The 27,613-nt window shown below is 37.4% G+C and overlaps 1 protein-coding gene and 1 pseudogene across 1 annotated transcript; both read left to right on the top strand.

Moving 5' to 3' along the window:
- The first annotated feature begins 3,629 nt into the window (after positions 1–3,629).
- On the top strand, positions 3,630–4,606 carry LOC133255360 (olfactory receptor 11G2-like; annotated as a pseudogene).
- An 11,638-nt stretch (positions 4,607–16,244) lies between these two features.
- Positions 16,245–17,717, top strand: LOC133255359 (olfactory receptor 11G2-like). The gene is made up of 2 exons (XM_061429823.1): positions 16,245–16,261; positions 16,808–17,717. The coding sequence occupies exons 1-2, from the start codon at positions 16,245–16,247 to the stop codon at positions 17,715–17,717; spliced, it is 927 nt and encodes a 308-aa protein (XP_061285807.1).
- The last annotated feature ends 9,896 nt before the right edge of the window (positions 17,718–27,613 follow it).

Here is a 27,613-nt window from a genome sequence, read left to right as displayed (position 1 = left end):
AGAGTTTTAAAGAAGGAAAAAGATATCATTCAACCACATAGACAATAAAAACACTGAAATTAAGAAAGATCCCAAGGGAAGTGAATAACAAGCATAGTGATGTCTCTTGACGTTGTTTTCCTTTAGCAGCAATAAATGGATCCTCAAGGATCAGGAAAAATAAGACTTAATTCCTGGCAGTCTCTGCTTATAACCCCTCCATTCCTCAGCAAACATATTCAAGAATTTTTACCACAACCATTTCCAGCTCTTTCCTCCTCTCTGGTTATTGTTAAGAAGACTATCTCTTCTAAGAGAATAAAAATAAACTTTTGATAAGCTTCAGCTTAGAATTCCCTTTGCTGATCCAGGTAATAAGATTATGTAGTGTTTAGAAGAGCAAAAAAAATCATAATCTACTGATTTTTACCCACAGCTGTCTTTGAATTATTACAGTCATATACATACCACCAATATTTCTTAAACTCTTACTGGTCACACAATAGTCAAAGTACTTCCACAGGAATTTATCTCATTCAGTTATCTTTGTAACAGCCCTTTAAAGAAGGCATAATTATTTGCTTATTACAGCTAAGTATTAATTTCTTATGACAAGTAAACAAAAGTTTTTAATTCTAAATTCAATAATTTTTCTATCATATACAGCTCCCTACCAGTCATCCCACTCTGGAAAATTATTCTTACTTTTTAAGTATCTTCCAGAAACAGATTATCCAATGTTACAGCCCCTCACTGAAACTGTAAAACTAACTAAGGAAGTGAATTGAGTTGTCATGGTTGGGAAGATCTCCTGGAGAAGGAAATGGCAACCCACTCCAATATTCTTGCCTGGAAAATGCCATGGACAGAGGAGCCTGGCAGGGTGAAGTCCATGGGGTCACAAAGAGTTGGGCATGACTGAGCAACTGAGCACACATATATGAAACATCTCTGGGTGGGTTCTAGAGAGAGAGCCAACAAATGGGTACCAAGATTCGACTGTCCTGAGCTTTGAGGGAAAATTAAATATTGGTGAATGTCTTCTTTGTATTGTGTATGGCATGGCCTGGTTCATTCAGACATACTCTATCTCAATTTTTCAAGGGCTGACTAATTTAACAAGTAAACAAAGAAAACAAGGCGATTGTTGTTAATTAACTCAGTCCAAGTGGTCAGGGTACAAATACACAGACATCATTGCACCCATGTTCCAGTGCCCTCTGTAACTGACACAGGGTGAGCTTATTGGTCTTTTGCTGTTTGGTTGGTTGATTGGTTTGGGGAATTTTTTTTTGACAGTTTCAGCTCAGACTTGAGGCAGGTAATGTCATCAGTCTTCTGTACAGAGGAGCTCAGTAATAAAAAGTGAATAGTGATGCAAGCAAATTAAATATGTTAGATTGAGCATAAAATGGTGATGGCAATTCCTGTTTTCTAGAACACGTTCCTGTTTTCTATAACAGCTCTGTAAGACTTCTTGGCATAGAATTGTTGAGAGGGAAAAGTTTTACTTAAAAGTGTAACATGATCAGTTTTTCCATTTTTCAAGGAGTACTCAGTCGCTGCTTAGAAAATGGAGGGTAGAAGGGTAAAAGTAGAAGCAAGGAGCTGTGTTAGAACACTGCTGCAGAAGTCTAAGGAAGAAAGGATGGTAATTTAAACTTGAGAGACAGCAGTTAAGACAAAGGAGTGCATGATACAAGCCATCCTTTAGAAACAGAAGAATCCTGCTAATGAATTGGATGTGAGGGGAAAAGAAGAGATGTAACAATGAAATAGACTATACCAGAAAAAGTAAGTTCTTCAACATTAACTAAGCTATTTAAAGTGCTGAAAATATTTTGAGATGATAAAGTGATTAACACACACAAAAATAACCTTTTAGAAGGTTATTTCTTTAAAACATAAGGCTGAGCACAAGACTCAAAATTAAAGATGACTGTAAATTACATGCATTAAAATGTTCTCCTAAACCAAATTTGAAGACAGTTTTCTTTATAGTTTCCAGAATACTTTCCCTTGAAAGTAAAAAATTTCTAATATAAGCTCCTACTCTGAAAAAAGCAATACTGCCAGGAAGACAACTATGCAGTCTTATATTACAAAAATAAAAGAGAGAGAAGTCATTAAAATGCAGTATATATCTCACTCCCTGCTGCTGCTGCTGCTAAGTCGCTTCAGTCGTGTCCGAGTCTGTGCGACCCCATAGACAGTAGCCCACCAGGCTCCCCGTCCCTGGGATTCTCGAGGCAAGAATGGGTTACCATTTCCTTCTCCAATGTGTGAAAGTGAAGTCGCTCAGTCGTGTCTGACTCTTAGCGACCCCATGGACTGCAGCCTACCAGGCTCCTCTACCCATGGGATTTTTCCAGGCAAGAGTACTGGAGTGGGGTGCCATTGCCTCCTCCGATCTCATTCATTAGGCTCTGGTAAATAGAGACCTTACCATTAGAAAAGAATGTTGACAATTTGAGCTTTCACACACTATCAGTAGGAGTGATAAATAATGCAATAATGATGGAACACTGTTGAACTTATCTACTGAAGGTAAAGATACACATGCCCTTATGATCTAGCCTACAGAAATGCATGCATGTGTGAACTAGGAAAAGAGAACTATATTCATAGTACCATTACTCCTAACAGCCCCAAACTAGAAATAGCCAAAATAGTCATCTATAGTACAATGGTTTAATAAGTGGTGGTTTATTCATAGAGTACAGTGGGGTATAAATGGACACACTATAGATGATTGTAACAACATGAATGTAAAAAACCTTACTGTTGAACAAAATAAGCCATCCAAATACTACATATACTATGATTTCGATTATGTAAAATAAAAAACAAGCAAAACTTTAAAAAAAATGTTTCAGAATGCATACTTAGTTATTAAAGAAAAATAGGGAGGTGATTACTATTAGGAAAGGAGAGTGTTAACAATTGGAGGGACTAAGAGGCAGAGGATAGTCATCCTCTTATTGGGATGGAGCATAACAGGAGATTCTAGGGTACAAGTCATCCTCTATTTCTCAACTTCAGTGATAGTTACTGCAGAGTTTTATATATAAAGATTTAAATGTTGAACATGTTTCCATACATTTCACAATAAGTAAATATCTCTATATATACTGATATTCATTTAACTTGTGTGTTTTTTTTTCAAATTTCAAATGTTTATTTCTTTTTTTTTTAATTTTATTTTATTTTTAAACTTTACATAATTGTATTAGTTTTGCCAAATATCAAAATGAATCCGCCACAGGTATACATGTGTTCCCCATCCTGAACCCTCCTCCCTCCTCCCTCCCCATACCATCCCTCTGGGCCATCCCAGTGCACTAGCCCCAACCATCCAGTATCGTGCATCGAACCTGGACTGGCAACTCGTTTCTTACATGATATTTTACATGTTTCAATGTCATTCTCCCAAATCTTCCCACCCTCTCCCTCTCCCACAGAGTCCATAAGACTGTTCTATACATCAGTGTCTCTTTTGCTGTCTCGTACACCGGGTTTTTATAATCCAACTACTAAACTAGGACAGTAATTCAGAATTAGACTAAAATAGTAACTATTGATACATAAATGTTTATTTCATTCCCCAGAGTGGCTTCAATTCATATCTGGGTTCTCACTTGTCTTTACAATTATTCAATAATGTGATGGTGTTTTCACAGCTTGCAGACTCATGAAAATCTCCAACACTCCCAACACCTCCAGCACCATCATTGGCTTCATCCTCCTGGGCTTCCCTTGCCCCAGGGAGGGGCAGATTCTCCTCTTTATGCTCTTCTCTGCTCTCTACCTCCTGACCCTCATGGGCAGCGGTTCTATCATCTGTGCTGTGTGCTGGGATCAGAGACTCCACACCCCCATGTACATCCTGCTTGCAAACTTCTCCTTCCTGGAGATCTGGTATGTCACCTCCACTGTCCCCAACATGTTGGCCAACTTCCTCTCTGATAACAAGTTCATCTCCTTCTCTGGGTGCTTTCTCCAGTTCTACTTTTTCTTCTCCCTGGGTTCTACAGAATGCTTTTTCTTGGCTATTATGGCATTTGATCAATACCTTGCCATCTGCTGGCCTCTACACTACCCCACTCTCATGACTGGACGTCTCTGTGCCAATCTTGTGATCAGCTGCTGGGTACTTGGTTTCCTCTGGTTCTTGATTCCCATAATCATCATCTCCCAAATGTCATTCTGTGGGTCCAGGATCATTGACCACTTCCTGTGTGACCCAGGTCCCTTGTTGGCCCTCACTTGTACTAGAGTCCCTGTAATAGAGTTAACTAGCTCCACCTTAAGTTCTCTCCTCTTATTTATCCCCTTTCTCTTCACCATGGTGTCCTATGCTCTGGTCCTACAAGCTGTGCTGAAGTTCCCTTCATCTGCTGGATGAAGAAAAGCTTTCTCCACCTGTGGGTCCCATCTGACTGTGGTTTCTCTTTTTTATGGATCAGTGATGGTCATGTATGTGAGCCCAACATCTGAACATGATGCTGGAATGCAGAAGATAGTGACTTTGTTTTATTCTGTAGTTACTCCACTCATTAATCCTGTAATATATAGTCTGAGAAACAAAGATATGAAACATGCTATGAAGAAATTATTAGGAACATAAAAGTAAGGGTTTTGATTTAAAATATTTGGGGGGACAGAAGCTGTTTTTAATTTCTTGGTTAAAAAGAAGACTAACTGACTATAGAACTATAAGACATCTCAAAGATGTACTGCATATCCCCAATTTTGCAAGTGATAGAGCCATAGATTGAAAAACTGAGTTTAGTTTGCTGGGAAATATAATTAAATATAAATTTCCTGCCAATCTAGAAAACCTCTCCACAATGGTGGAAGAGAATAAAGCAGTTTTATTATTTATTATCTGTGGGTGTGAGAGTTGGACCATAAAGAAAGCTGAGAGCAGAGGAATTGATGCTTTTGAACTGTGGTGTTGGAGAAGACGCTTGAGAGTCCCTTGGACTGCAAAGAGATCAAACCAGTCAATCCTAAAGGAAATCAGTCCTGAATATTCATTGGCGGGACTGAAGCTCCAATACTTTGGCCACCTGATGTGAAGAACTGACCCACTGGAAAAGACCCTGATGCTAAGAAAGATTGAAGGCAGGATGAGAAGAGGATGACAGAGGATGAGATGGTTGAAAGGCATCACTGACTCGATGGACATGAGTTTGAATTAGTTCAGGGAATTGCTGATGGACAGGGAAGCCTGGCGTGCTGCAGTCCCTGGGGTCACAAAGAGTCGGACATGACTGAGCAACAGAACTGAACTGACTGATTATTGAATAAGCATTAAAGTAGGAGACTATGGGCATCTCAGGCAACCCACTGAAAAAGGGCAAAGACCAAAAGAAATTTCATCCTTTTGTAGTCAAGCAAATACAACCCATTATATACATGTTCTCAAGATAAAAAGCTAATCCTCAAAAAGACTTGACCATTTTATCAGACATAATCAATTCATCCTAGACTCACCTAGTAATTGGACTGGCCATCTGTGTTTGCTAATTGGCTTCACACAGGGGAGAAAAGACATTTCTATATAACAGGAGGTAGCTTTCAACTTGGAAATTAGGCCACCAAAGTTAGGCTCCTATCTTCCCACAGGAAATGGAAGATTGGGGCCTTTCTATCTTTATTATTACGTTTCAGAGAGACTTCCCAGGTCCTTGACAAAGACATTCCTAGGTCATAAATCTGGCAAGGTGTTCAAATCCCTTAAAATATAAAACTTTTAAATTTTACATTCATTTCAATGACAGATAAACAAGTACAAGTTTTCTAAACTAAGTGTTCTGAAAACAGGAAGAGGGGAAAGTCTCTTCCTTTATCTTCAGCATGGATACTTACATGTCTTTTTTTTTTGTATTTGCTCTTACAAATTGTACAATCCTAGGGCAAAACTTGTCTCCTATTACTCTTCCAACACCAACAAACTCTTTACTTTTCTGGTAGTGCTTTTATTTCTGTCTTCTAAAACATCTATCGTGATAACATCAATTTTAATGTTGTATATATCTTCAAGTCAATATGAAAAATAGCATCAGCACAATAAAAGTGGTAAATATATGAAAAAAAGTAAATAGCATATGAAAGGCTTTTAAATATCTAAAAATACAATTCTATTTGGTTCAGAATTTAGAGAAGTACAAAGAAAGCTATAATAAATATATCTCTTTTCCCCCAAAATTGACAAAGATCAAAAATAATGTTGAGAAAAACAGCAATCTCTTCCCTTACTGGTAGAACATAAATTGGTACAATATCTATGGAGGACATTTTGCCAAAAAACTATCAGAATTTAAAAGGCATTCCCTGACTCAGCAATTCCACTCTTAGGTATTTATCTGAGGAGTATATTCACAAATAAGAAAAATGACATGTGTACAAGAATATTGACTACTGTTTCTACTAGTAAAAGATTGGAACATTCCAAATTCCCATTAATTAATGACTAATTAGATAAATTATTGTATATACCCTCAACAAAGGTCCATCTAGTCAAGGCTATGGTTTTTCCAATGGTCATGTATAGATGTGAGAGTTGGACTGTGAAGAAAGCTGAGGGCTGAAGAATTGATGCTTTTGAACTGTGGTATTGGAGAAGACTCTTGAGAGTCCCTTGGACTGCAAGGAGATCCAACCAGTCCTTCTGAAGGAGATCAGCCCTGGGATTTCTTTGGAAGGACTGATGCTAAAGCTGAAACTCCAGTACTTTGGCCACCTCATGCGAAGAGTTGACTCATTGGAAAAGACTGATGCTGGGAGAGATTGGGGGCAGGAGGAGAAGGGGACAACACAGGATGAGATGGCTGGATGGCATCACCGACTCAATGGACATGAGTCTGAGAGAACTCCGGGAGTTGGTGATGGACAGGGAGGCCTGATGTGCTGCGATTCATGGGGTCGCAAAGAGTCAGACACGAATGAGCGACTGAACTGAACTGAACTGAGGGTGGAATATACTATATAACTGTTAAAAATTAAGATCTGTACATGTTGATATAAAAGTACCCTCAAAGTTAAAGAAAAAGCGAGATGAAAGAGATCTGTCTTGGGCCATCTTTCATAGGAAGAAAGATTACATAAATATCTACATATTTATGTTCATAAACATGTTGTGTATCTCTGAAAGAAGAAACTAAGAACAGTGATGATTTTGGGAAACAGAATTGGGTATCTAGGGACAGGGAGAGAAGGAAACATTTTCACTGTACATACAAACCTTTGTACATTTTAAATTTTTCCATATGCATGTATTTCATTTAAACACACATTTAAACAACATTTATTATTATCATCTAAAAATAAAATTTAAAACTATTTTACTATGAAATTGGAACAAAGGTAACATTTATTCATAATTCTGTGATTCTTTGAGAAACTAAAAAGAATACTGTTTCTCAGAGGAAAATAAAAAAAAAGAAAACTGACGTCTTCATGTCATCTCACTAAAATTCTTTCATTCAGCCAGAACAAAGTAAGAAATGTCTTCCTCTTCTGCAGACCTAAGAGAGTAATAAACTATGAAAAAGTGAAAGCAGCTTTTTAAAAATAATTGCTGTATCATCTTCCTCCATAGTCACTTATTCACTAAAACAAACACATTCAATATGTTAGGCACTGAGCTGGAAGGGACAAGCCATATACAGAAGTAAATAAGACACATTTCCTTCTCTTCTGGGGCTCATGAACAAGTAGTAAATGAAGCAAGATGTTCTATAAACAAGGGAATTATAAGTTGCTATAGGAGCAGGTAAAGGAAGGCACAGATAAAAACCCATGATTATGAGAGGTAAGAAATCATGGCAACTTCTGAAAAATGCATATAACCATTCCCAGAGCACTATCTATTTACTAGTATACTACAATATACAGAATAGAAGTATTCCTCAAATAGATGTCCATGTGGCATTTACTACCCATCATGACTTATAATTGGCCAAACTTATTAATATATTAATGAACATCCTTAATCAAAATAAATACAGCTTCAAGATGTAATATAATTCTTTTTTTTTTCATTTTATCAATTAATCTTTTATTTTTTATTTCACACATCAATATTTTATAGAAAAGGGCCTCTTAATGTTACACTCTAATTACAATGTTTTATACTGATTCTTTCTAACGTAGAGACCTCAATTTTTACACAATCAGTAAATACAATAACTTAACACTTTCGAGGCTCATTTAAACATTTCCCATACAGTTTTACATATATCAATACTATTAATGGCTATATAACAGTCTATGAAAGCAATAGCAATACATGAAAATTTACTTATCCAGTTCCCAATTACTGGGCTATTTTAGAAATTCAAATAAATGCACTCACTAGAAATATCTTTATACAAATAGCATTTTTTCTTTTAAAATATTTTCCTGGGCATATGCTACTCAGAGTAAATTAGATCTATCAAAAGACAGACTGGTTATAGGGTTCTTATTATATTTTTCTAAATAGTTCTTCAAAAAACGAATATAATAATGCCACTGGTATGAGGATACATGCAATTAAAATTTTTTTGCATGAACTACGTCAAAGTTGCTTAGTTTGCATTTTTAATATTAGGCAATCTGAATATCATTCTAAGAATTAACTTCTATTTGTTATCTTCTTGTTTGAACTTAATTCTTTCATAAATTTGCCTAGTAAGCCTTATGGATTTGCATTTACCTTTTAAAAAATAGAGTACTTTATCCTTGTATAATGCAGGTAGGTTTTACCCCATCTCTTGGGATGCAAGAATCCCTTTTTCCTCCTAAAGTTAAAAAGACATATCTTTGCTTATTAGCCTAAATTATCATAATTCTGTCAAATTATATAAATCATAATTCACAATTCGTCAAACAGATATAGATAGAAAAATGGCTGATTCATGTTGATGTTTGGTAGAAACCAAAGCAATACTATAAAGCAATTAAAATGAAGAAATTATCCTTCAATTAAAAATAAATAAACCAAAAAAGGCCCCCCAAAAAGACAAATAGAAATAAAGAGGCACATCATTGGGATATAGGTATTAAAATATAAAAGTCAGTCTTCAGATGCCATCACAGTAAAAATATTACTGTTATTTATTATTAGTATTTGTTTCCAGGGAACTCAACCTACAAGACCATATCACTTAGAAAGAAAATAGCACTTGCATGCTTAAGTAAATCAATGAGCCAAAAAAGACATATCAACCTACCTCAGATCTTTCATGAGAATGAAGTATTCCAGTGAGTGGCAGATGGCCAAGGGCTGATCATTTTCCATGACAAAGTAGAACTGTGCAGTTGTGCTGGGGGAAAAAAAGTAGAACCAAGTGATGCAACCAGAATAGGAAATGGTCTTGGTTTTCGAAAGCAAATTGTCCTATATGTTGGACTTAAAAGTTGTGAAGTAATTTTAAAAGTCACAATAGCTACACTAGCTAACTCTCAATGTGCCTAAAATGAACTTCCACTTTAGCCATTCAAGTAATGTACAGCCTCAAGCATACCATTCATATCTTCATTTTATAGATGAGGTAACTAAAGCCTAGATTGAATAAGCAAGTTGCCCAAACAGTTGATTAGTGTTGGAACCAGCTATGACTCCAAAAACCATACTATAAATTGTTATGCTATGGCATCTCTTAATGTTAGATTATTATATGTGAACTCCCAAGCTAAGCATTTTGTATACAATCTCTCTTTTAATCCTCATTATATTATATGAGCCATTACTATTTTACATGCTTTACAGAGTAGAAAACTAAGGCCTGGAGAGAATAGGTAATAATTTACCAGTAATACAGTCTAATAGTAACTAGGAAAGCAGGGATTCAACCAGGTCTCTCTGAGTCCAAACTCATATTCATCATCACTATTAATTTGTCATAGCAGACTTACATATATTGTTTAAAAGCAGGAAAAATTCTCCATGTGCCTCTAAAGCTGAAATAATATCCAACTATTATTGTTTGGGTAAATGGTTGATAAAAAGTTTATGAATAAATATAGTATAGCATTGTAAATACAATATGACACGTGCAGAAAAATTAAAATCTGGTCTTTAGAAAAAAAAATACAAAGGGAAGCACTTCAAAATATTTGAAATGGCAATGTTTTGGCAGTAATATGGAGGTTTTGGAGGTCTTTTTTTTTGGGGGGGGGGTTTCCAATTGTATGCTTTATTTTCAAATGTTTCAATACCAAGTACAGATAGTCCCCAACTTACTATTTAACCAGTTTTCAACTTTACAGTTGTGAGAAAGTAATACACATTTGGTAAAAACCATACTTTGAATTTTTACATTTTTCTGGCCTGTTGATAAGTAGTATGATACTCTCTCATGATGCTAGGTTCAGCTCTGAGCCACAGCTTCCAGTCAGTCACCTGATCATGAGGGTAAACACCTATACACTTAAACAACTCAGTACCCATGCAGCCATTCTGTTTATCATTTTCTGTACAGTACTCAATAAATCAACAGTAATATTTATTATGAAAATTCAGCAATTTTATTATGAAATAAGCTTTATGTCAGATGACTTTTGCCCAAAAGTAAGCTAATACATGTTCTGAGAACATTTAAGGTAAACTAGGCTAAACTATGATATTTGGTAAGTAATGTAATAAACACATTTTTAAGGCTCAAGAGGGAGGATATATATGTATAATTATGGCTGATTTGTGTTGTTGTACTGCAGAAACCAACACAACATTGTAAACCAATTTTCCTCCAGTTAAAAAATTGAAAAATTTTAAAGCATTTATTTACTTATCATATTTTCCATTTTAAAGATTTTATTAGGATGTAAACCTATTTCAGGTCAAGGAAGATACGTAATAATATATTAAGAATACTTTGACTCTCCAGTAAGTTATTTTGTAAATAATAATAATGATAAATCTAGCTCAGCTTCCCAGTTTAAAAGAACTAGCATACCTTAAGGATGCTCATCTATATAAAACCTCAGTAACCATAATGTCCCTTATTTTTTCTAACAAAACTAATATTTGTAACTTCAAAACTGTGTTTTCTTAATTTTCTCAGAATTAAATTAAGAGACAGCCACTAGGTACCCTGAGGGAATGGGAGCCAGACTTGAAGATTGAAAAGTGAGCCCTTAGTATTGGACAGAAGGGAAAAGGCCTGTTAGCCCATCCAGCTTCTCATCAGTCAGTTTCACTGGTACCATGCAGAAGAGGGGAAGTTTCTCAACTTTGATACATCAGCTGATAATGTATAAAGGGAGGTGAAATCATGCTAGCAACATTTCAAACTGAAGACTGTTATCAATCATATTGCATACTTTCTAGTTCTGAATTAATATGTCCCTACTGAGCTGGCAACAGTTTACATTTCACTACTATTTAAATTGATATTTCTCATAAGTACAAATGAATTTCTAGAATATAGTAAATAGGTCTGCAAAATTTAATACAAATCACAATTTATAACCCTGTTTACTTATAAATAGGGATATATGCATACTTAAGTATACACATATAAACATATTTGAGAAGATATGGAAAATAATTCTAAAGAAATGTCACAAAGTATAAACTGAAGAAGCTTTTACATTTTACATCAATGAGAGAGTCATACAAAATATGTTTTGGATCACGAATGGACCTTTATATCTAGGATATAGTTTGTTTCCTATCCCAAGGTCAATGTTCTTTAGAGCTCCAAGTTCTTACTCATTAATAATTGTATAAAATATCTGTGGCATCTTTTTCATATTTTTTCTTCTGAAATATTCATGTTAAATTCCCATGATAAATGAGGACAAGTTTTAATGTTCTTTGCATTTCTCTAATTTTCCAATTTTCATAGTCATTCACAATCCAGAGGAGTGGTACATACATAGTAAATATTCAGTGATGGATTTCTGGAAGTCGTATATTCAGTCAGGCATAAGCCACAAAAGATATGCAGCAAAAAGAAGAATTACCTTTACTTGCTAATATGTTACTACAGCTGAAATAATTCCCTAAAACCTTTCTCTATATTTTTGCAATTTTTCTTCTTTTTGTTATCTTCTTTAGGACCCAGCTAAATCATAAGAAAAATTGTATTTTGTTTACAAATGTTTAAAAAGACTAACTGCTTCCAAATAAGATCTTGAGAACCAGAAAAAAAAAGGCACATTTGATAAATAAAAGTAAGATGATTATTTTTATAGTTTTTATTAGCAATCAAAACTTCAGCTTTGCAGAAAAGTTGCAATAATAGTAAATTACAGAAAGTCTATATGCCCTTCATCCGGATTTCAAATTATTAAAATTTTAAAACTATTTCTTACAGTCTCTCCGTGTCCTTTTCCATCTATTACCCTCTCTGTGTCCATATGTCTCACTGTCAAAATCAAATGAGCCTTTTTGTGTTAGTAAATTGGTGAAAACCTCAAAGCTCTAAAACAGACTTTTGAAAGCAAAGTCAATTCTTAGGAAAAAAATTTTTATTCAAAATTAAATTTCCTTATTTGAAACTGTAAGTAACTGTTTTGTAGTGCAAATAAATAGAAATAAGAACTATTGAATTCTAAATGATAAATGCTTATCAGATTCAACACAAGATTTCTAAGGATTTTTTTTCTACAGAAAAAGGCCATGATGGTCTGGGGAAAAGAGTGATTGCACAGCTTCGTTACTCCCTAAAACCAGTCTCCTCTGTCTGATAGCAAGACAAGCATCTGTCCCCAGCACCCACAATTGACCACAACTTATCAGAAAACCAAAGAACTCCAGCAAGATGAACAGTCTTGGCCTGGGTTTTGTTTGACAGAATTTCCCCTGATCGTATGAGAGGTATTCTGAACAGATTTGGTGAGTAACTGACGAACCTGTCGATTGAATCTCTGGCCATCTCTAAGAGACTAAAACTAAGGAAAAGATATTACTTCCTCCATCACTGGGGAAATAAAAGCAACAATGAAGGCACAACGGTCTCCAGAGGAGAAATGGAGAGAACGAGGGAATAACTAGCACAGACCTGTCTCCTGGCACAATCCTCCTAGAGGCAGTAAATGATTCCTCAAGGAGGATGACAAGGTGTGCTTATAATCCATGGATCCCAAAGCACATACATTCACTGAGCCCCATCCAACCCACTTTTTACACCTTCTCTCCCAGCTGGTTACTACAAAGACAACTGCTTCTACTCAGAAGAATCTGCTAAAACCTGAGAAGCTTCAGTTGAGAATCCCTTTCTTACTTCAGAAAAGAAGGTAATTCAGTTCGTAGAGGAGAAAAATATTAAAATAAAGCTGGAGAATCTACATCTCTGGGGGGAAAAAGTCTCCTGTTAACTCTGCCAGTTTTACCCAAACATCTAGTATTTACCATATGTCAGATATTGAGAAGTTGCTTCCACCTTGTCAGTTTATTATTCCATTCAATAGTCTTCATAACAACCCTCTGGGGAAGGTGTTATCATCTCCATCTGACATTTGAGGAAACTAAGAGTCAGAAAATAACTGGCTTATAGAATTTGCCATGACAATGCAATGTTTAAGTGTTGGAATTCAAATCCTGGGCTCTTGTATCCAAATTCAGTACTATTTCTAGCATACCATAATTGCCTGCCACTCATCAGTAGTGGATAAATACACTGCTTTTGGGCTTTTCAAAAAGTTTAAACAATAGGAGATATATACCCTATATATATTGCTAGGCATTTTAAAACTATTCTTTCTGTAATCTTCAAAATGCCCTCTGTAGTTGTATTCACTTCAACTTACAGAAAAGGACACCAAAGCATAGAGAGGTTAATACTTGGTCTAGCATCCATGGCTATAACGTGGTGGAGGCAGGATTCAGACTCGGATGGTCCAGTTTTGGAAGCTGTGCTTCTGTATGGAGTAGCCTGTCCAGGCCAGCAAGGCAAAGGACTGTGCTCACAGGGAATCATCCAGGCTGGCTGCTGAGAGAAGTTAGTGAGGATAGCAGGACTCCACTCCACTGTGGAAAACAAAACTCTATTGTTTTCAGGTTTGGAATATATTTCTTCCAAAATATCTTCTATGTATAGATATTGTTAAGGAAGCTTTTATTCTCTTCATTATAATGCATACATTTTCCAAAGTTTCAATAATAACCAAATTTTATAATCAGAAAAATAATTTTGAAAATGAGAACAGTTAAAAAAAGTTTATTAAAACTATTTTGTGCCACAGTTTTAATAAAACAATGAAACCAACAGACAAGATTCTTGCCCTCATTTGGCTGGCAAAGATACACAAGTAAAAAAAATAATACTAATAATTTCAGACTTTGATAAGTATGAGGAAGAAAATAAATAGGAATTTATGAACAAAAGAATGACAGATACTTACATAGGGTGTTCAGAAGAACAGAATAATTGGCTGGAAAGTGAAAAATGGGCTCCAGATACATTTCCAGGCAAAGAGAACATTTAAAGCAAAGAACCCAGTCAGTAAAGAAGTTGCATATTCCAGGATACAAAGAAGGCCCGTGTAAATGAAGAAGGGGGAATAGGAAAAGACAGATCGGAAAAGGGAGAAGGGAAGAAAATGGTAAAATAGGTGGAAGCCAGATCATTCAGGGGCCCATGTATCATAAAAGGGAGCTTGGATTTTATTCTAGGTTGAGTTATGGAATGTTTTTGCATAAGGAAATTGCATGATCTTATTTACACTTTTAAAAGGTCAGTCTGTCTGCTGTGTAGAGAATTGATTGTATAGAAGCACAGGCAGGAAGCAGAGAAATCATTTGGGAGACCTTTGCAGTAATTTAGAGAAATGGTATGGGTAACATGAACTAGGAAGGTGCAGGGGAAAGAGAGAGAAGCAGATGCATCAGGGCTCAAGGCATATTTTAGAAATAAAGAGAACTACAGCTGAAATGTGTACAAAGGATAGTAGAAAGAGAGATGTGCTATTAAAACATAATGGAAGTTTTAATTCAGAAAAGTGAATCAGCTATACATATACATATATCCCCTTTTCTGGATTTCCTTCCCACTTAGGTCACCACAGAGCACTGAGTAGAGTCCCCTGCGCTATACGGTAGGTTCTTATTAGTTATCTAGCTTATACATATTAGTGTATATATATCAATCTTAATCTCTCAGTTCATCCCAACTCCTCCTTCCCCCCCTTGGTATACATACATTTGTTTTCTATGTCTATATCTCTATTTCTGCTTTGCAAATAAGTTCGTTGGTATCATTTTTTTAGATTTCACATAAAATTGATATTTGTTTTTCTCTTTCGGATTTACTTCACTCTGTGCGACAGTCTTTAGATCCATCCATGTGTCTGCAAATGCTACAATTTTGTTCCTTTTTATGGCTGAGTAATATTCCATTGTACCACATCTTTATCCATTCACCCATCAATGGACATTTAGGTTGCTTCCATGTCCTGGCTATTGTAAATAGTGCAGCAATGAGCATTGAGGTGCAATGTATCTTTTCGAATTATGGTTTTCTCCTAGTATATGCCCAAGAGAGGGATTGCTGGGTCATATGGTAGCTCTAATTTTAGTTTTTAAGAAATTTCCATACTGTTCTTGATAATGACTGTATCAATTTACATTCCCACCAACAGTGTAAGAGGGTTCCCTTTTCTCCACACCTTCTCCAGAATTTATTGTTTGTAGACTTTTTTGATGATGATCATTCTGACTGGTGTAAGGGGATACCTCATTATAGTTTTGATTTGAATTTCTGTAATAGTGAGCAATGTTGAGCATTTTTCATGTGTTGGTTGGCCATATGCATGTCCTCTTTGGAAATTTCTGTTTAAGTCTTCTCCCCATGTTTTGATTGGGTTGTATGTTTTTTGAAATTGAGCCGCATGAGCTGACAGATAAATTTACAAGCTGAGTAAAGCATATGGCAGCTGGAACTCATAATGCAGTCATCTTCTCCCCTTCCCAATCTCACTCTAGCTTAAGCCAGCAAGGTACTGTGGTAATGCACAGTAAGATAGAAATGGACAGAATCATGGGTTCAGTAAGAACACATGAGTACCCCTTGACCTGAGAATCAAGTAATATTGATTCTGACCCAGAAGAATGGGTTCCAAAGTGCTGTGTTCCCCAGCACAGCACTGCATTCTTATCACAGAGAATAGACAGAACTATTTCAACATGGTCATATTATTGATATATTAATTTTATCATTCAAGAAATCTGTTTAGATGGCCTCTTTCTTGGTGCTATTTTTTCAGGAAATTTTCCCCATGAAAATTGATTAACTTACTTATGAAATTGTCAGATAATGGTACTAGAGAGAATGAATCAACAAGTTAGGTTGGAAGATAGCCGAATGTCAATTTTTAAATGACATCAAAAGTCACACATGTTTTCCTGCTTCAAAATCACATGATCCAACAAAGTACCTGCCTACAAGCAGCTGCATTAGGTGACATCTCAAGGAGTACATAGGAAATGCAGTTTTCCACTCATAAGGAAATTACAGAAACCCTTCTAAATGCAAGATCATATACGTCCCCAGTCATCACCGTGACACTACTGTTTGACATACTAATAACTTCAGCCTGCCCTTAAGAAGGTGTTTGCCAAGAAGAACAATAACTCGATATATTACACATTGCATTCTCCTACTGGGATAAGCTACATGAGGTATGGGTTTTAATCTCTTGTGTTCATTGCTGCATCCCCAGTATCTAAAAGTAAACACTCAATTATAATGAATTAATAATAAGTAAATAAATCTCAGTTTCATGTTGGGACAAAGAAAATGAAGCTCCTCTGCTATTCCAGGGATATTCAGTAATTATGACCTTTCACAGCTCACAGACCCATGAAAATCTCCAACACCTTCAACAATTCCAGCACCATCACTGGCTTCATCCTCCTGGGCTTCCCTTGCCCCAGGGAGGGGCAGATTCTCCTCTTTGTGCTCTTCTCTGCTCTCTACCTCCTGACCCTCATGGGCAACGGTTCTATCATCTGTGCTGTGTGCTGGGATCAGAGACTCCACACCCCCATGTACATCCTGCTTGCAAACTTCTCCTTCCTGGAGATCTGGTATGTCACCTCCACTGTCCCCAACATGTTGGCCAACTTCCTCTCCAATAACAAGCTCATCTCCTTCTCTGGGTGCTTTCTCCAGTTCTACTTTTTCTTCTCCTTGGGTTCTACAGAATGCTTTTTCTTGGCTATTATGGCATTTGATCGATACCTTGCCATCTGCTGGCCTCTACACTACCCCACTCTCATGACTGGACGTCTCTGCACCAATCTTGTGATCAGCTGTTGGGTACTTGGTTTCCTCTGGTTCCCAGTCCCAATCATCATCATCTCCCAAATGTCCTTCTGTGGATCCAGGATTATTGACCATTTCCTGTGTGACCCAGGTCCTCTTCTAGCACTCACCTGTGCTAGAACCTCAGTAATGGAATTTTTTTGGGCAATCATAAGTTCTCTCCTCTTATTTATTCCTTTCCTCTGCATCATGGGGTCCTATGCTCTGGTCTTGAGAGCTGTATTGAAAGTCCCTTCAGCAGCTGGACAAAGGAAAGCTTTCTCCACCTGTGGGTCTCATCTGGCTGTGGTCTCACTCTTCTATGGTTCAGTGATGGTCATGTATTTGAGCCCAACATCTAAGCATGATGGTGGAATACAGAAGCTTGTGACTCTATTTTATTCTGTGGGAACCCCACTCATTAATCCTGTGATCTACAGTCTGAGGAACAAAGATATAAAATACGCCCTGCAGAAATTTCTGGAAATACAAAAATAAGAAACGTGGTCAAAAAACAAAAGGAGAAATCTTTGGGCAACTGGGCTATCTTTATACTTTTCCAGGTTAAAAAGTCTTAAGTAAATAGCTAGTACCAACTCAATGTACATGAGTCTGAGTAAACTCTGGGAGTTGGTGATAAATAGGGAGGCCTGGAGTGCTGCAGTCCATAGGGTTGCAAAGAGTCAGACATGACTGAGTGACTGAACTGAACTGAACACTTCGAGAATTGTTCATCCTATCATTGAACCTATTCATCATGGCTATTCGTACTTTTCCCAAAATTTTTAGGAGAAAGGACTCAGAGACTTTATCCAACCTCCTCATTCTGCAGATTAAAAAGCTGAAAATTTGAGTGATTTGCTCTGGTAATAACATTAAAATGCTTAGAAAAATCTTTATACTTCTTATTCTACTCATAAAGACAGAAATACATAATAAACTATAAGAGAGTATTGGAGGGTTTGGCCAATGATGTACAGCCATCAAATATTCTTTCATCTAAGAAGGGAAAACATATATTACTGATAAAAGTCTAAACTGGTACAACTTCTACTTAGGACATTGCAAACAATTTCAGAAAATTTAAAATTCACATACCCATTCCCAGCAATTGCAATCACTCCTAGATACTCAATCTACAGATATAATCATACATATGTGAAAAATGCATTTTTATAAACCACTCAAATGCCTATTTATTGAAGCATATTTCAATATGTATCGGAGAAGGCAATGGCACCCTACTCCAGTACTCTTCCTTGGAAAATCCATGGACGGAGGAGCCTGGTAGGCTGCAGTCCATGGGGTCGCTAAGAGTCGGACACGACTGAGCGACTTCACTTTCACTTTTCCCTTTCATGCATTGGAGAAGGAAATGGCAACCCACTCCAGTGTTCTTGCCTGGAGAATCCCAGGGAGAGAGGAGCCTAATGGGCTGCTGTCTATGGGGTCGCACAGAGTCGGACACGACTGAAGCGACTTAGCATCAATATGTATGACATTCATGCAATGGAATACGATGTAGCATTTCTTAAATGAGAGAATTTTAGATATACAGATATGGAAATACCTCCAACTTATATTTGTTATTAAGTGAATAAATGATGCATAGCATGTAAGTTGTCATTTACTGATGAGATTATAAATTTTTCCTCACGGTTTAAAAAAAAGGAATATCTTTCATAAGATAAATAAGAAACCTAACCATGGTTTCATTTGGCAAGAGGATGTCTTAAATTCAAGAGAAGGAAAAAAGACTTATTTTCACTCTTTGGTATCTTTGAAACAAAATTTTATAGGTAATAATGATAGCTCTACTGGTAAGTGTTCTGAGAACTGGAGCCTAAGAAACAGTCTCCCACAATTCCTGGGTTTTTGGGGAATCTATGGCAAGGCACAGGCTGTCTCCAATGCAAACAAAGGAGCCAGGACCCAAAAACCCACAAACATCATTTCATTCAGCCTTCTAGGTTCTGGAAGGAAAATATGGGAAATTATTTTGTTCTCTGAAGATGTTTTTCAATTTCAAAATTGGGAAAGGAGTACATCAAGGCTGTTTATCGTCACCCTGCTTATATAACTTATGCGCAGAGTACATCATGCAAAATGCCAGGCTGGATGAAGCACAAGCTGGAATCAAGATTGCCCGGAGAAATATCAATAACCTCAGATAGGCAGATAACACCACCCTTATGGCAGAAAGCAAAGAAGAGCTAAAGAGCCTCTTGATGAAAGTGAGACAGAAGTGAAATAGATTACTTAAAACTCAACATTCAGAAAAAGAAGATCATGGCATCTGGTCCCATCACTTTATGGCAAATAGATAGGGAAACAAAGGAAATAGTGACAGACTTTATTTTGGGGGCTCCAAAATCACTGCAGATGGTGACTGCAGCCCATGAAATTAAAAGAAACTTTCTCCTTGGAAGAAAATCTATGACAAACCTAGCTGCATATTATAAAGCAGAGACATTACTTCACCAACAAAGATCCATCTAGTCAAGGCTACGGTTTTCCTAGTTGTCATGTATGGAAGCGAGAGTTGGACCATAAGGAAGGCTGAGAGAAAAAGAATTGATTCTTTTGAACTGTGGTGTTGGAGAAGATTCTTGAGAGTCCCTTGGACTGCACGGAGATCAAACCATTCAATTCAAAAGGAAATAAATCCTGAATATTCATTGGAAGGACTGATGCTGCAGCTGAAGCTCCAATACTTTGGCCACCTGATGCAAAGAACTGACTCAGTGGAAAAGACCCTGATGCTGGGAAGGATTGAAGGCGGGAGGACAAGGGGATGACAGAGGATGAGATGGTTGGATGGCATCACTGACTCAATGGACATGAGCCTGAGCAAGCTCCAGGACATGGTGATGGACAGGAAAGCGGGGCGTGCTGCAGTCCATGGGGTCGCAGAGTCGGACACAACTGAGCAGCTGAACAACAACTGAAGATGTGTGGGAGGAAATAAAGTTTAAGTGTTTTTTAAAGTGTTCACCTAGTTCCACCAGGTGGCACTAACGGTAAAGAACCCACCTGCCAATGTAGGAGACCTGGGAGACTTGCATTCAATCCCTGGGTGTGGAAGATCCTCTGGAGGAGGGCATGACAACTCACTCCAGTATTCTTGCCTGGAGAATCCCATGGACAGAGGAATCTGTCCCTGGTGGGTACAGTTCAGTTCAGTTCAGTTCAGTTGCTCAGTCGAGTCTGACTCTTTGCGACCCCATGAATTGCAACACGCCAGGCCTCTCTGTCCATCACCAACTCCCAGAGTTCACTCAGACTCACGTCCATCGAGTCAGTGATGCCATCCAGCCATCTCATCCTCTGTCGTCCCCTTCTCCTCCTGCCCCCAATCTCTCCCAGCATCAGTCTTTTCCAATGAGTCAACTCTTTACATGAGGTGGCCAAAGTATTGGAGTTTCAGCTTTAGCATCATTACTTCCAAAGAAATCCCAAGGCTGATCTCCTTCAGAATGGACTGGTTGGATCTCCTTGCAGTCCAAGGGACTTTCAAGAGTCTTCTCCAACACCACAGTTCAAAAGCATCAATTCTTCGGCACTCAGCTTTCTTCACAGTCCAACTCTCACATCCATACATGACCACAGGAAAAACCATAGCCTTGACTAGATGAACCTTTGTTGGCAAAGTAATGTCTCTGCTTTTCAATATGCTATCTAGGTTGGTCATAACTTTCCTTCCAAGGAGTAAGCATCTTTTAATTTCATGGCTGCAATCACCATCTGCAGTGATATTGGAGCCCAGAAAAATAAAGTCTGACACTGTTTCCACTGTTTCCCCATCTATTTCCCATGAAGTGATGGGACCAGATGCCATGATCTTCGTTTTCTGAATGTTGAGCTTTAAGCCAACTTTTTCACTCTCCTCTTTCACTTTCATCAAGAGGCTTTTGAGTTCCTCTTCACTTTCTGTCATAAGGGTGGTGTCATCTGCATATCTGAGGTTATTGATATTTCTCCTGGCAATCTTGATTCCAGCTCGTGCTTTTTGCAGCCCAGCATTTCTCATGATGAATGCCAAAGAATGCTCAAACTACCGCACAATTGCACTCTTCTCACACGCTAGTAAAGTAATGCTCAAAATTCTCCAAGCCAGGCTTCAGCAATATATGAACTGTGAACTTCCAGATGTTCAAGCTGCTTTTAGAAAAGGCAGAGGAAACAGAGATCAAATTGCCAACATCCGCTGGATCATGGAAAAAGCAAGAGAGTTCCAGAAAAACATCTATTTCTGCTTTACTGACTATGCCAAAGCCTTTGACTGTGTGGGTCACAATAAACTGTGGAAAATTCTGAAAGAGATGGGAATACCAGACGACCTGACCCGCCTCTTGAGAAACCTATATCCAGGTCAGGAAGCAAGAGTTAGAACTGGCCATGGAACAACAGACTGGTTCCAAATAGGAAAAGGAGTACATCAAGGCTGTGTATTGTCACCCTGCTGATTTAACTTATATGCAGAGAACATCATGAGAAACACTGGGCTGGGTACAGTTCACAGGGTCGCAGAGTCGGACACAACTGAAACGACTTAGCATGCATGTAAAGTGTTAATTGGTCTAGTGTCAGGGCTATTATATTTACATTCCTTATTATTCACTAGTTCATTAAAAGCATTTAGTGAATACTTGTAATATATCAAGTATATATCTAGGAAATGAATCAGATAAGTCAGTAAATCACATTTCAGTCCCTCATGGACAGTCCCTCATGGACAGTCTAGGATGAGAAAAAATTAAACTGTGAGATGTGCTATGACCAAGAAGAAGATTTGTTGTTACAGGGTCAACTGGGGAACAGTATATGCAAACAGTGGAGAGGTAAGTGGTGAGAGAGCAGGAGAATGAAGTATTTCACACAGATAACTATGGCTCAAAGACTACAGGGGAAAGGTAAAGATCAGGGGTGTCCCTGATAGACATTCATAGAAAGGGTCTCTGAGCCTCTTAAAGAAAACCTGTCTCATGGTTTACAGTTTATTTGCTACTACAAGCAAAAGATTTCTAACTGTATTATATGACAAAATAATTATTTTATTATATAAATATGATATAATAATAGTGTATTATATGATTTCCCTGAGGGTAGGAAGCAAGAAAACTGAAAATTGCTTCAGCTCTTTGCACAGCAGCTTACATTCAGCATTTTATCTCAAATGCATTTGTAACATAGTAATTGTTTGATAATAAATATCCTGATTTCCTTTCTTATTTACATAATACTTGTTTATTTTAAACATTTATTTTTTAATTTATTTTTTAATTGAATAATTTCTTTATGGAATTTTGTTGTTTTCTGTCAAACCTCAACATGAATCAGCCATAGGTATACATATATCCTATCCCTTTTGAACCTCCCTCCCACCTCCTGCCCCATCTCACCTCTAGGTTAATACAGAGCCCCTGTTTGAGTTTCCTGAGCCATACAGCAAATTCCCATTGGCTATCTATTTTACTTATGGTAATATAAGTTTCCATGTTAACTTTTTCCATGCATCTCACCCTCTCCTCCCCTCTCCCCATGTTCATAAGTCTATTCCCTATGTCTATTTCTCCACTACTCTCCTGTAAATAAATTCTTCAGTACCATTTTTCTAGATTCTGTATATATGTGTTAGAATACGGTGTTTCTCTTTCTGACTCACTTCACTCTGCATAATAGGTTCTAAGTTCATCCACCTCATCAGAACTGACTCAAATGTGTTCCTTTTTATGGCTGAGTAATATTCCATTGTGTGTATGTACCACAATTTCTTCATCCATTCATCTGTCAGTGGACATCTAGGTTGCTTCCATGTTCTAGCTGTTGTTAATAGTGCTGCAATGAGCAGCACTGTTTACTACACATGGGATACATGTGTCCTTTTCAATTTTGGTTTTCTTAGGATATATGCCTAGGAGTAGGATTGCTGGGTCATATGGTGGTTTTATTTCTAGTTTTTAAAGGAATCTCCATACTGTCTTCCATAGTGGCTGTATCAATTTAAATTCCCACCAACAGTGCAAGAGCATTCCCTTTTCTCCACATCCTCTCCAGCATTTTGGCATTTTAAACTTTTTTTAAATAGTAAAGTATAAATATATTTCAGTCACCTAAATTCCACTGTCCAGAGTTCCATATCATTAAATTTTAGTTATTCATCTCTTTAGATGTGTTATGTGCATATGTATAGTATAGAGAGAGTATATAATTTACATTAATGCATATGATTTATATACATATGATTATACACATACACACATATAATTTTACATATATGGTCGTAACAGACAAGTTGTCTCTCTGTGCAGCATCTTCATTTTTTTTTTAATTTTTTAAAATTTATTTATTTATTTTAATTGGATGCTAATTACTTTACAAAACTGTAGAGGTTTTTGCTGTATATTGACATGGATCAGCCATGGGTGTACGTGGGTGTACATGTACTTGTTCTTTTCCTCTCTTGTTACCTTTATTCTTTCCCCACTTCTCTCCACAATTACCTCACACTCTAGTTAAATAATCAGTATGAATAATCTAATGTGTATCCTTCCACATCTTAGTGCACATGTAATTGTATGCTTATACACACATTCACACAACTCTTTGTGGCCCCATGGACTGTAGTCTCCCAGGCTCCTCTGTCCATGGGGATTCTCCAGGCAAGAATACTGGAGTGGGTCACCATGCCCTCCTCCAGGCGATCTTCCCAACCCAGGGATCCAATCCAGGTCTGCCACGTTGTGCTCAGGTTCTTTACCATCTGAGCCACCAGGGAAGCCCTTATTCTAAATTACTTATACCTTTATTTTTATAAGATAGAGTTCTAGGAATGTATTGATATTTTTGGATCAAAGATCAGTACACTTAATATTTAGATATTGTTAGATTGCTTTCACTCAAGGCTATGCACAATCACGTTTCCACTATTAGTATAAGTACGCATTCACCCTTAGGAGCTAACACAATTACTTTAAATGTTGCCAGTTTGGTGGGTTAAAAGAGACAGTCCACTTCTTTTACTAGTGATAGTTGAGCATTTTTTTCCTTATGATGTTGGCCAGTGGATTTTCTCTACTTTTTGCTTGTTAGCATCCTTATCCATTTTTAATTTTTCATATTTTACTCAAGAAAAATTTTTTAATTTATTTTAGATATTAACACTTTATCTGTCAATTGTGTTACAAATATTTTTCTCTACCATTTCATTTTGTGCTCATAGTATCTTTACTAAAATTTTATTACACATACTGAACATTTTTTCCTTGTACTAATAGCTAGAGATTTATAAAGAATAAAAATTAATCAATTTGGATTGTCAAAAGAGCTTATAATCCCATACACCAGAAAAAGGTGGCGTTAACTACAGGGCTATCCAAAGACAATTCATGAGCTCTAATTAATTCTCATTCCACAAAGATCTGTAAGATCCAGATTATTGTTGAGTAGGTTAGAGATTACAGGGTTTGAGATTGATTTCACTACAGAATAAACCAATATCATGATGTGATTATTGTCTGCATTTTAAATGAACTCCTAGATGTAGAACTCAAGGAATGAAATATGTAATTTATGACTGGAATGAGGGTACAGGACAGGGAATCAGTGGGTCCACGTCACAAAGAAAGTGATAAATACTGTTAGGGAGAACTGAGAATTAAGCACATAAGGACACGAATGAGCAAACACAAGAACACTGGAATACACAGAGCCACCCATGCTGGGATAGTGCAGCAGATGTTCAGGTACGAGTCATTAGCAGAGAAAGAGAAAGCCAATACCATTCAGTTATGTGTAGGAAAATGAAGCAGAAGTGAGAAAAGAAGCCAGAGAAGGACAGAGGGTTGGATTGAATATTGATAAATATGTTGTGAACTGTCCAGGCAACACACAAGAATGCAATCATTGCCCCAACAACTCATTGACACAGGCTCAAAGAGCATTGGACCCAAACACCCATGACCTAGGTTTGAATTCTAGTTTTGTCATTTACTAGCTGTGCACTGCAAAAAGTGATTAAAATCCTCTGAGCCTCAGTCTCCTCTATGTATAAGGTAAAATTAAATCTAACATTTCTAAAATCCACAAGCTGTTCTAATTACTGTTAAATCCTAAACAATTTGCATTTATTTTTATCAAGATTATTCTATATTTTTGCTTAGGCAGGGAATGGAGAAGTTACACCAGAGGGATTTATGGGCAGTCTTTAACTCACAATTCAATAAATCTAAAGAGGAAGTGTTTTATTTATTAAGCTCATTTACTCATTAAGCTTATTTACTTATTAAGTTTATTTATAAATTAACTTTCTTTTAATCATTGGATGGAGATAAAGTGATAAACGAAAGATAGGGCTATCAACAGACAATCCAAAGCTTCCTCAAAGAATTAAAACCACAAGTACCATATGACCCAAGAACCCCTCTTCTAACTACTTATCCAAAGAAATTGAAATCACACCTTGAAGAGACATCTGCACTACCATGTTCATTGCAGCTCTATTCTCAATAGCTAAGATATGAAAACAACTTACATGTCCATCAACAGATGTGTGCATGAAGAAAATATGTATAAATATATATTATGTATGTATGTCTGGAAGAAGGAGGGCTTCCCTGGTAGCTCAGCTGGTAAAGAATCCCCCTGCAATGCAGAAGACCCCGCTTCAATTCCTGGATCAGGAAGATCCCCTGCAGAAGGGATAAGCTACCCACTTCAGTATTCTTGGGCTTCCCTGGTGGCTCAGACAGTAAAGAACCTGGCTGCAATGAGGGAGACCTGGGTTCGATCTCTGGATTGGGAGGATCCCCTGGAGGAGGGCATGGCAACCCACCCCAGTATTCTGGCTTGGAGAATCCCCATGGACAGAGGAGCCTGGGGGCCTCAGCCTATGGGGTCACAAAGATTAGGGCACTGAACAACTAAGCACACAGCATGGAAAGTGAAAGTCTCTCAGTCGTGTCCAACTCTTTGCCACATCATGGACCATACAGTTCATTAAATTCTCTAGGCCAGGATACTGGAGTGGGTAGCCTTTCCCTTCTCCAGGGGATCTTCCCAACCCAGGGATTGAACCCAGGTCTCCCACATTGCAGGCAGATTCCTTACCAGTTGAGCCACAAGGGAAGCCCACGGAGCATGGAAGAAGGCACGAAAAGAGGGGAGAAAGTGAGGCAGTGAGGACAAAGAGAAAGAGGGACAGGGAGGGAGGAAGAGAACAAGACAGGGGAAGGAGGGAAACAGAGAAAGGGAAAGGGAAGGAGAAAGGAGGAAAGAGAATGAAGAAAACGAGGAAAAGATTTACTCAAACCAACCATGTGTGTGTGCTCAGTAGTGTCCAACTCTTTGCAACCCCATGGACTATAGCCCACCAGGCTCCTCTGACCAACCATAATGGGATTTAAAACCAGAAAATGATGACGGGTAACCTGACACCAGACAGGAGTATGAAAAAAAGTAGTGGTATCATTCTGTAATTGTTTATAGTATCGAATTAACCAGTGGTACAGACATTCTAGGAAAACGGTCTGTAACAACATGACTTGAAAGCTTATCAGAAAGCAGTTGGCTTGGCTACAGAATGAAGTAATCTCTACTGCACATGATCTACAAGAAAATGGATCTATACTTCAGACATCCACCACTGAGTCATACAGCAATCTTCTGGGCTCTCTAAGAAAAGAGGCAACAGCATTATGCTCACAAGTGGCATGTTAATCAAGCGGTGTCCTCAGTGGAATATTATCTTTTGAAACTTCTCTTATAAGAAAGCTTATTACTAATAACCAATTAAGAGAAAAAAATCGGTGACCTGTCACATGAATCCATTATTCCTTTACCTGGAAAATCTACATGCATGCTCCATCTTCCACAGTAAAAAGGCCTGACTGCAGATAGGTGGTGTTTTGATGATAGTACTTTTTTTTTTTTTAGATTAAATTTAAGGATTTAATTTTTTTAATTGAGGCAAAATTAATATAGCATACAATCAGCCATCTTAATGTATACAATTTAGTGGTATTTAGTGCATTCACAGTGTGGTGCAGCCACCACACTTCTGTAATTTCATCACCCCAGAATAACACCTCATATCCGTTACAGTAAGTCACTCCCCCCTCCTCACCCCGCCACATTACCTGGCAGCCACTAACCTGCTCCCTGTCTCTCTGGGTTTGCCTATTCTGGACAGCCCATATGAAGGAATCATACAATATGTGACTTCTTGTGACTGCCTTCTTTTACTAAGCATAAAGTTCCCAAAGTAGCCCAAGTTGTAGCATATTTCAGTACATCATTCCTTTTTGTGACTGAGTTAAACATTTTTTATAATTAATCTGTTTGATGATAGTACTCTTAAAGGAACCATTATAACGAACAGCACCCACCTGACAATA

The sequence above is a fragment of the Bos javanicus genome, chromosome 10 (assembly GCF_032452875.1).
Source record: "Bos javanicus breed banteng chromosome 10, ARS-OSU_banteng_1.0, whole genome shotgun sequence".
NCBI classification, from domain to species: Eukaryota; Metazoa; Chordata; class Mammalia; order Artiodactyla; family Bovidae; genus Bos; species Bos javanicus.
The sequence above is the reverse complement of the archived record's forward strand: the minus strand, read 5'-3'. Positions and strand labels throughout refer to the sequence as shown.